General features: G+C 53.2%; 1 protein-coding gene across 1 annotated transcript in view; it reads left to right on the forward strand.

Annotated features, from left to right (window-relative positions):
• Positions 1-10,960: 10,960 nt before the first annotated feature.
• LOC112840957 (scale keratin-like) overlaps positions 10,961-11,186 on the forward strand; it is a 5,318-nt gene continuing 5,092 nt past the window's right edge. The window contains exon 1 of the mRNA XM_029965908.1: positions 10,961-11,179. Coding sequence (XP_029821768.1) covers positions 10,961-11,179 — 219 coding nt within the window. The remainder of the gene's footprint in view (positions 11,180-11,186) is intronic.

Below are 11,186 nucleotides of genomic sequence, written 5' to 3' on the forward strand. Positions count from 1 at the left end.
TCAGGAACTGGGGTGACAGGACAAGGGGGGTGGGTTCAGACTGACAGAGGGGAAATTTAGGTTGGATATTGGGAAGGAATTGTTCCCTGGGAGGGTGGGGAGGCCCTGGCACAGGTTGCCCAGAGAAGCTGTGGCTGCCCCATCCCTGGAAGTGTCCAAGGCCAGGCTGGAGCTACCTGGGATAGTGGAGGGTGTCCCAGCAGTGTGTGCAAACAGGAATTATTACTTTTAAATAACTCCAATGTCTAACATTTCAGAAAAAGTGGAAGAACACTTGGGAAAAAAAAATCAAATCTGCGTCTTTCTGACAAACCCCAACCTGGAGCTGAGTCTGAGTGAGGGAGGCAAGAGGCAGATAAAGAAAAAAGAGAGATAAGTCAAACTTGAGCAAGAGCCCTGCACTGGACGTGCAGATCTCTTATCACACCCACAGCCTCAGCACTGCAGATTTTGTAATGGGAGCAGAGATTGGGGCACGAAAAGAAGGTGAGGAAAGACACCCCGGTGGTGCCTCCAAGCCCAGGGCTGCCCTTCCCCTGCACGGCCCTGGCGTGGGCAGCCACAGGGGGACACAGAGCCAGGCACGAGCCTCACGTTGGGGAGCACTGAGGGAACCCCAAACCCCTGGTTTCTGAAAGCTCAGCCTTGGTTTTCCTCACACAGAGCCTGGGCTTAAACCCACCCAAAATCCCACAGTAAAAAGCAACTTCCTTCCTCCAGACAGCAATCTCTGGCCTGTGTTGGTTGTGTAATTCCAGTTCTAGTCAAACCAACCCCTCATCTCTGGTATTGGACTTCCCACTCAGGTGAGCAGAGAGAGCCCCAAACCACTGTCCCTTTGTCGGGGGGGAAGGACCATTTCCTTCTGTTCCCAGTGGGGGAATGGGACACAGAAGGGACCCCCAGCCCACAGAGGCATCACCTCCTGAGCCAGACTTCCTGTCCTGATAAGGGAACACCTGGTGTGCCAGGCAATTATGGACACTCAGGCTGGAATTCCCAATTCATCCAGCTCAGGGCTGTGGCTCGGAGACATCCCCACTCCTGGGAACACGTGGCAGGATGTTCATGGGAAGCATCTGCCCACTGCCCGACCTGCTGGCACTGTGTGGGAGCAATAGTTTGGAGTCCTTTGGCTCTAATGAAGCTGTTCCTGGGTTGGGGCAGTGTGGGGAGAGCCAGGCCTGGCATTTTTTCCCAGCTTATTTGCACAGCAGGAGGGAATTCCGCTGCCTCCCAGTAACCTGGGCTAGTGGGAGTTATCCCTGCCCACGACAGAGGGGTTGGAATATGACCTTTAATATGATTGATATGGTTAAAGATGGTCCCTTCCAACCCAAACCATTTTGTGATTCTATAATTTAACATTTCAAGTTCTTCCTAGAGGGAACCTCACAAAGAGGGACAACAAACCCCTGTGGTTTCGTGTTGTTTCGCTCCCAAAGATTGGAGCAAGTCCTTCTTTTTATCCTGCTTTGCACCAAACCTTTTCTCTTCGCCCTCAGGAGTTTTCCAGGCCCCCCCCCCAGCAGCTCGTGGGCATTTCCCTGTTCTCTCCTCCTCAGGGAGCATTTCTGAGATGCCAGGAGGGCTGGCGTTGGGCAAACGTGTCATTTGTCACCTGGGCACCAGCAGGGCTCCAGCTGCGTCACAGCCAGCCTGATTCCAGTGTCCACCCCGGATCCGTGGGGACAGGGACCAGCCCCTTGGGAGGAGGGAGCTGCTCCTGGCCCGGCCAGTCCAACGGCATCGCTTCCTGTTTTGCTGTCCCACCCAGCCCTTAGTGGGTCACCTGCCCAGTTCTTTCCCTGTGACACTGAGGCAGTTTCCTCCCCACGTTATTCAGCTGCTTTGCACCAGCCCATTCCAATTACAGGCATCAAATGGAAAGTGTTAATTGCTCCATTCATTATGGGCAGGAGTCACATCCGACTGGTGATTTGTGTGCCTGGGAACTCCCCACAGGCCTGGCCAGGCTCTGAGCCCGAGATGAGCTGGTCTGGCACTGAGGGGAGGACAGCTGGAGTAAGGAATGTCACCAACATCACCAGCACAGGGGACCCCCTCCACTGACCCCCCTCAAGGAGCATTTGCTGACCATGGAACTCCCTGGATCAGCACCCAGAGCCCACCAGAGCCAGCACCAGTTTTAGGTTGACAGTTTGGAGCAGGGGAAGCCTCGTGGCTCCAGAGCATCAGGAATTTTAAGGATGTTGGAGCATTTCCCCCTCAGTAAGAGCTGATTCCTGGTTACTTCACTGAAGGACAGGAAAACCCCAGCCTGTTTTGTAGGAGACATCTGAAATATGATGTTCTGCACAGAGTGGGGGCATCTGAAGGAGGGATCCTTATCCTATTTACAAGGGCCTGGAGTGCCAGGACAGGGGGGAATGGCTTCACATTGACAGGCAGGAGGTTTACATGGATATGGGGAAGAAATCCTTCCCTGTGAGGGTGGGGAGACCCTGGCACAGGTTGCCCAGAGAAGCTGTGGCTGCCCCAGCCCTGGAAGTGCCCAAGGCCAGGTTGGAACAACCTGGGATAGCGGAAGGTGTCCCTGCCCATGGCAGGGGGTGGCACTGGATGAGCTTTAAGGCCCCTTCCACAGAACCAGGGTGAAATGTTGCCTCTTTAAACGGCAGAAATGGGGGGCTGAGCCCTTCCCAGCTCCCTGCAGAACTCCAGCCCTTCCACGAGCGTGCCAAGGGCTCCTCTGCCCGTCTCCTCCTCCCGGGGTGCACCCACAGCTGGGGCTGGGCTGGGCTGCGCTCGTTAATCAGCAGTTAATTACAAGCAGCCGCCGCCGAGCTCCTGTCACGCATCAGCTCATCCCAAACACCTCCAGCCGTGCGGGAACCGGGGCGGGGACAGGAGGTGATAAATTCCTGCGGCTCAGCCCCTGCTCGGCCACGGGATGGAGCTGCAGGATCGGGGAACGCTTCGGGTCGGAAGGGACATCGAACATCTCGTTCCGTCCACGAGGGACACCTCCCACTACTCCCAGGTAACTCCAAGCCCTGTCCAACCTGGACTTGGACACCTCCAGGGCATCCCCAGCTTCTCTGGGCGATACGGGGGGGTCTCATATAACGTTATTTGGCATTAAGTGACTGAGTTGCTGTTTGTTTTCAGCCCCAGATCCCCGGGGCAGGGCTGGGTGAAGGTACAGCTCCCCAGGGCAGGTTGGCCTTGCTGCTGGACCTGTGCTGCTTCCAGCTCTGACCCGATATTCCCTGGGCTGGTCCTCCCAGACCACACATCATTTTGACTTTAACCACCTCGGTGCATCTGTCTGCCTCTGCAGACAGCCCTGAGAGCTTGGTAGAGGTTTCTGAAAGGCAGAGACACTCTAAATGCCTCTCTAAGTACTCAGCCTCTTTGTTTTTTAATTTGGAATAATGAGAAACGTGGCAGTTGCCTCCCAGCTTATTGAGAGAGCAGACAGCTGCCTTCCCAGCCACACTGAGATGCAAATCACTGCGAGTTCGGTTGCAATGCTTTTGTCCGGGAGTGGGAGAGCTCGGCGGAGTTGGGTGAAGGATGCAGAGGGAGGGAGGAACCAGAGAAGTTCCTCAGGTGAACACGCAGCAGTGGCTCCCTGGGACCACTGCCATGAAGGTGCGGGTGAAAAATCCCGAGAGGAGAAGGAAGGGATCCTTTGTTCGTGTTGCTGCTGTAACCTGGGGCGTTTGGGGGTCCCGCGGAGCCGGGGGCAGTTCGGTGTGGAGCCCTCAGCCCTGGGAGTGTCCGTGCCTGGGGCTCCCTCCTGCTCCCCGAATCCATCGGCCACACGAGGGAGCGCATGGAATTGCTGCGGTGCCGCTGACAAGTGCCCGAGGAATGATTTAGGGGCAATTTAATGGGGATTTCACGGTGGATGGGGTGGGAACACCTCCCTTGGTGAGCGGCTCAGTGTCCCACACGTGGAGCTGTGTGGGGTTGGAGCTCTGCCCTGACAATTCCAGTGCCTGGGACTTGGTGATTCCCTGGGTTTGTGATCCCACAGCTGCCTCAGCTTCCCTGGGGGTTGTCTGGAGATCCTCTGTGGGCAGCTGGGGAGTTATTCCTAGCCCAGGTTGGAATTGGAGCTTGTCTGACCCTGGCTGGGGATTTTCAGCTCTGAGTTGAGTGTGAGAAGGGATGGAGGGGAAAACCCAACCCCATTAGAAAGCAAATGGTTGGATGCAGTAGAGGTTTTATTGTGAGATGTCGGGGATAGAGAATAAAGTCATGCAGACTAAGAACTTCCAGCTGGTACATCAGAGGTGGATGTTTAAGCACTAAGTGCTTCAAGAGTGAGTTGCTTCACACAATAGACCCCCTTGACTTGAAAGTCAGTTTCTGTTTTCCCCCATTTTACATTTGTTGTCTTATTTCTGTTGATGGTGTAGAAAACAAAGTGCAGGATTTAAATAACAGAGTCACTGAGGTTGGAAAAGCCCTCCAGGATCATCGAGTCCCCCCTGTGCCCCATCCCCACCTTGTTCCCAGCCCAGAGCACTCAGTGCCACAGCCAGTCCTTCCCTTGACACCTCCAGGGGTGGGGACTCCACCACCTCCCTGGGCAAAAACACCCCATTTTCTTCACAAATTTTCCTCTGGTGCAAAGTCAAGAGCAGAAAGAAATGTTTATTGTTAGCAGGACGAGCAGGAAAGGCCCCGTTTTTTGTTGGCACTGGGGCTGCTTTGATGTAACATCATCTGTGTGAGTGACTGTGCCCTGGTAAAACTCACACCTCCTTTACACAGCAGGGACAGAACTGTCCTCCCGCAGCTGAGACCTGGCCCGGGGTGGGCAAGAGACTGAAGATAGGAAGAGATGAGACCTCTAAACCTAATACAGAGCATAACACAGAGAGGATTCACTAAGGGCTGGGTTTTAGAGGTGTCAGGATGCCCCAGAGCTCTGGTGGTTCCAGGAGAAGAGTTGTGCTCCCGAGAGCTGGCGAGGGTGAGTCTGGCTCTTCACCCCCTGGGTGTCCTGTGGGCACCTCCCAGGGGTTTATTGCTGCCCACAGTTGTACTGGTAGCTGTTGGACCACTGGTACGAGTAAGGGTAGGAGCTGTGTTGGCACAGGGGAGCTGGGACACACACCTGAGGAGCTGGGACACACACCTGAGGAGTGGGGGCACACACCTTGGGAGCTGGGACACACACCTGAGGAGTGGGGGCACACACCTTGGGAGCTGGGACNGGCACACACCTTGGGAGCTGGGACACACACCTGAGGAGTGGGGGCACACACCTTGGGAGCTGGGACACACACCTGAGGAGTGGGGGCACACACCTGAGGGCACCTCTTCACGCCCACCTGCCCACACTGGGACAGGCAGAGCTGCTCCCTGCCCAGCCCCTGGGGCTGAGGGAAGGTCACAGTGCAGGGGTTGAGGCTCCTGGGGCTGCAGCAGCAGCAGGAGGAGGAGGAGGAGGAGCAGGAGTGACCTTCCACCACGTGTGTCTCCACACAGCCCGAGGAGCAGCGAGGGCTCTGCAGGGTCTTCCTCACGCCGCACACCGTGGCAGCCGTGGGGGCACACCCTGGGCACTGCACACACTTCACCACCCCGGGGGGGTGGCACTGCTGGGGGAACACGGGCGGGGGGCACTTCATGCCAGCCGGGATATAACGCTGCTGCTTGTACTGGTACCTGTAGTAGGACATCGTTCCGGGGGGGAATGGGCCTGGAAAACAAATCAGGGGAGAGGGGTGAGGGAACTCCCTGCAGGTCTGGGGTGTGGAACTGCTGCTTGTGTTGGGACCTGGAATAAGACACGGTTCTGGGGGAGAAATGAACCTAAAAGAGCCAAGTAGGGGAGAGAAGTGAAGGAATTCCCTGCAAACCGTGCGATGGGAATTGAGGGGCCCAGACCTGGACACAGCACTCAAGGTGCCCTCCCCAGTGCCCAGCACAGAGGGGCAATCCCTGCCCTGCTGTGGGACATCCCAGCTCTCTCTGCCACACGTGGAGGACCCAAGGAGTCTGTTCCAAGGATGTGATTGAGCACAGGGAAGTGCTGAGACCTTGGATTTCCTAATGACAGTTTAAAATCTGCCTGCAGATCAGCTTCCTCAGCACCAGCACATGGCTCTGGGGCATCTGCACCTTGCAATTTGGTGGCAGTTGACTCTGCAGATGTACAGGACAACTCATCCCATTCCACCCCTGCCATGGGCAGGGACACCTTCCACTATCCCAGGTAGCTCCAGCCTGGCCTTGGACACTTCCAGGGATGGGGCAGCCACAGCTTCTCTGGGCAACCTGTGCCAGGGCCTCACCTCCCTCCCAGGGAACAATTCCTTCCCAATATCCAATCTGAATTTCCCCTCTGTCAGTGTGAACCCATCCCCCTTGTCCTGTCACCCCAGTTCCTGATGAACAGCCTCCCTCCAGCTTCCCTGCAGCCCCTTCAGCTCCTGGAAGGTTCTCTGAGGTCTCCACACAACCTTCTGCTCTCCAGGCTGAACATTCCCAGCTCTCCCAGCCTGTCAAAGGCTGATCCAAACCTGGCTCTTGCTGTAAGAGGGAGGCAATAGTAACTCTTCTAAGGAAGAATCCCCCAAAAAGTGCACAAAAAAGGGTCTCAGACAGGCAGAAGCCTTTTCCAGATAAAAATTGTCAGTAATCCACCCCAGTCTCTGATCTGGATTGTGAAATTCAACTGCCAACAGAAATAGTCACTTGAACCACTAAAATAAGTGGAGAAATGTAGAAGTCAGTTTTAACAAAGCAAATTAAAGATATGGGGACCTAAATGGCCAGATCAGAGTGGAATCCACATCCCAAATTGGGTGAGGTTCTGTAAATCTCAGGCTCAGCTTTAAAAACCTGTATCTGCCTCTGCCTTTAGAGAAACTAATCCCAAATAACCCACAAACCCAAGAACCTTTAAAAAAACCATCCCTCTTAATTCCCAGCGTCAGATATTTCTGCAGGGTCCAGTTTCCAGTTCAAAGTGCCAACAAAATGTTATTTTCCCAGTTAGAAATAGAAGGAGGCAAATAACTTACCGAGCTTGCAGTGGAGAGTAAGAACTGGATTGAAAGCTTGGAAAAGGGTGTTTTTATATGGTGTTTTTATAGTCCTTCAGACCACGGAAAACCTGAGCCACTGTGGATCAGATCCTAATTAGCTACGGGGGGGAATTTGTTCCTATGCCACTTTTTCACTGGCTGTAATTATTTTACTCATTTGTGCTCGTTAATGCTTTGTTATCCCTAAATCCCATGGAAAACACCTCACACCCCAGGGTTGGTTTCATTTTAAACCTTTATGGGAGACGGAAAAGCCGCCTTTTATTCTGTTGACCTCATTAGTTCCATCAGGAAATGGATCCCTCTCCTCTCAAAGCTGCTTTTTGCAGCCTGACAGTCCAGAGGCAGCAGCAGGGAGTGGGAGATACAGCTTCTCACTCCATTTTTCCTGCAGATGAGGAGCTGGGACGTTGGGGAACGTGGCTTTGCAAAGGGAGGGACGGAGCCACCACTGCCCTTGCAAAATGTTCCATCCCAATGACCCCAAAGCAGGGAGAGCTTTCCAGTACTCCTGTTATCCTGCCCTAGGACCATCCCCAGAGCTCCTGCCCGGCTCCCAGAGCTCAGCTGGGGCTGTGCTGCTGCTCCCTGCCCCTGTGCCTTGTCCTGGTCCATCAGCAGAGAGACTGTGATGTAATTAAGAACCTTTGATGTCCTGAGACGCAGCCTGTAAATTGGCTGAGTGCTGGCATTGCTCATCCCGGGGCTGAGCTCGGCCAGCTTGGCTCATGTAAAACATTAATGAGCATTTGTGAGCAGTCTGAAGAGCTCCTGTTGGGAAGGTGCTATTTAATAACCCGTCAGTGCTACTCTTGTTTTATAGGCAGGTGTAAACAGCTGTCTGTGCAATCCCAGCTCTGTCAGGAGTGTCTTCATTTATCAAAGCTCAGGTGTCTTCATTTGTCAAAGCTGAGCTGTCTCAATTCAGCAGCAGAGCAAAGCTGAGCTGTGAGGTGAGAACAGGCCCTCACACAGGTCCTGCCACTCTGTTTATTCTTTTTTCCCCTTCCCAGCTCGGAGTATCTCCTTAGAAAAAGTCCTGGTGCAGGCAGTGCTTTACCTCCCTGATTTTACCTCCCTCGTGAATGTACTACAGGTTTGTGTGTTCTGAGGGGGAATGGAGTTCTCATGGAATGGTTTGGGTTGGGAAGGACACTGAAGATCATCTCATTCCACCCCCCCTGCCCTGGGGCAGAGGTTGGACTCGAAGATCCTGGAGGTCTTTTCCCATCTAAATAATTCTGGGATCTGGTGATTCTATTTTTTTGGGATGCATTGGATCACTGGTACCTGCCTGTTTTATGGAACAGTTCGCCCAAATAATGTCTTCAGAGAGCTCCCTCCTCCTGTGTTGAGCTCTCGCTTGGTCCTTTAAGGTTTTATCCTGATGGATGATTTTTGTGTTTTGCATCGTCAGTTTTTAGGGTGCTGGGCTTTGATTCTTCAGCTTGTTTTACCTGGGGAGTGGAGCTGACACAGGCCCAGTTCTGTTGTCTTCCCTCCTGAGCTGCTGAGTCCTGGCTCCCGTTCACCCCCCGACTCATCACTTTTGTCTCCTCCCTGTCCCTGGTTGGAGTCACAGCACCCTCGTTAAAAACCATCCACGTGCCAGCCCCGGTTGTGTGGAGCACTAATGAGCTGTTCTGATGTGCTCTGGAAAGGCTTTCAGAAAGCCTTGGTGTGATTGTTGTCAGTGTTAATCTCCACGTTCTGATAAATCCACCCCACAGTGACGTGAACCCCGAGCAGTTTTCTGCAGAAAACAAATCCCAGCAGTGGGGATTCCTCTCACACTGGAGGAAAGATCTTGGCTTTGAATTATTAATAAATCTCTAATATAGGATTTAACATTTAGTTTTATCTTCAGCTGGATAAAACTGGTAATGAGGTGTTTAATTCCCGTGTGTTTGGGGAATTACTTCGGGGATAAATCGCTGCCCAGTCTAAGCTGAATCTCAGCACATGTTGAAATTCTTATTCAACACGTGGTTATCTTCAGTTATTAGTTGTGGCTGGAAGTGTCCAAGGCCAGGTTGGACAGGACTTGGAGCAACCTGGGCTAGTGGAAGGTGTCCCTGCCCATGGCAGGGGGTGGGACTGGATGGTCTCGAAAGTCCCTTCCAACCCCACCCATTCCATGATTCCACGGTAGAAAATGCAGAGCCAGTTTTCCAAAGGAGCTGCAGATCTCTTCTGTCATCCCCAGACATTGTGACAGGGTGAAGATAAACCTCGGTGTGCAGTTAAACTGGCAGAACATCCCACGTTTTCCCATTGCTGTGGAAATCTGGGCTGAGGTTTCAGCTGCACAGCAGCACAGTGCCAGGGGGTCCAGTCCTGCCCTCAGAGTCATTCTGCTGCCAGTCTGGTGAGATATCTCAGAATCCCAGAGCAGCTGGGGTTGGAAGGGACCTCTGGAGTCACCCTTGCCATCCTTGGCATCGGTTGCTGACTCAGTTGGGTGTCAGAGCAGCTCTGGCTGATGTTTAACAGATGATAACCCCACACCAGCAGCTGCATTCCATCAGCAGCTGGGCTTCCAGAATGCAGCTTCCACTTGTTGTTCCACAGAGTTGCTGTTACAGTGGCTTTTGGTGCCCTTTTAATTGGAGAAGCGACTCACTGGCAAAAATGCCTGACAAGGTCTTGCCTCAGCCACACCCTGTTTATGGCCTTTTTGCCATCCCCCTAATCCAGCCATGATTTACAGCTTCACGAATGCGGGGCATTTAATTCCATATAAAATGTGCTCTTGCCCTTCTTTCCTTTTTTATGGGTAAAACGTGATAGAGAATCGTGTGCTCGGCGTCGAACTGGGAGAGCTGCCCTGACTTATCTGGGGCTGCAGCTCTGTCAGTGCAGGAGCTCTGCACTGTGCCAGAGCTCTGACCAGGCTTTGGATTAATCTGATTTCACACAGAACCCAGAGCACAGTTTATCCCTCACTGTTTCAGCTCTTCCTGGGCTGAGCTGAGTGTGTTCTCACCCAGGAAAAAGGCTCATTGTCACCTGCCCAGGAACGAGTCCATTCAGGGAACACATCAGGGATGAACCACGTGAGCACGACATGCAGTGTCCCCTCCACATAAACTGGGAAATAGCAGGGCCAGGAAGGCAGTAAAGGACAGGTCACACAGGGACAGACTGATAATTACAAAGAGTGATTTATTCACACCAATTGACGTCCATTACCAAAGCTGGATCTCCAGAGAAACGTGCTCAGAGATTGATCAGGACGTTCTGCCCGTGGTGATTCATGCCCTGGGCACTCTCGGGGCGAGTATAAAAGGGCTCCCCAGCAGATCTTGGCAGATCATTTCTCTGCTCTTCTCTTGTGCTGTAGGTAAGTGACACCTGAATTCCTCTCCTGACAAAGCCTGAGTGTAGTTTTAAGGCAGAGTCTTGTGCAAATGTTCTGGGATCAGTCTGAAGGTTTCTTGGACATGGTATTTAGTGCTCTGGTCTAGTTGATAACGTGGTGATGGGTCAAAGGTTGGACTTGATGGCCTTAGAGGTCTTTTCCAACCTTAATGATTCTGTAAATGAATAAATTAGTGTTCAGCTACTGGCTTTGGTAAATGCAAATCTGGGTGAGATCCAAGATTTGGACTCGATGATTCTTGTGGGTCCCTCCCAACTCACAATATTCTGTGATCCTGGAATCAACATTTCACAAAGGCTCTTTCCAGATGTGTTCAACACAAGATTTATAGGGGTTTTTTTGGGTTCAACATGAGATTTATAGTTTTTTTCGGGTTCAACACGAGATTTATAGTTTTTTTCTGGGTGATGAGTTATGAGAACTCTGCCTTTCCCTCGAGCCTCTTTGCAACCTCTCCTCACCACGTTTGAGGGCGCAGCTGATAAGAACTGATGTCCTGTGTCCCTGCTCTTCCTCAGATCCCCTCAGATCCTCCCTCCTGACGATGGTGCTGTCCCGGAGCCCCTGCACCGAGGGCTCTCCCTCGCCCTGCGGGGTGGCCGCGCCCCAGCCCGTGGCCGAGAGCTGCAACGAGCCGTGCGTGCGGCAGTGCCCCGACTCCACCGTGGTCATCTACCCCCCGCCCGTGGTGGTCACCTTCCCCGGGCCCATCCTGAGCACCTTCCCCCAGCAGAGCGTGGTGGGATCCGCGGGAGCCCCCGAGGTCGGGG

This window comes from Manacus vitellinus, unplaced genomic scaffold (genome assembly GCF_001715985.3).
Source record: "Manacus vitellinus isolate BGI_N305 unplaced genomic scaffold, ASM171598v3 scaffold_123_pilon, whole genome shotgun sequence".
Classification (NCBI taxonomy): Eukaryota; Metazoa; Chordata; class Aves; order Passeriformes; family Pipridae; genus Manacus; species Manacus vitellinus.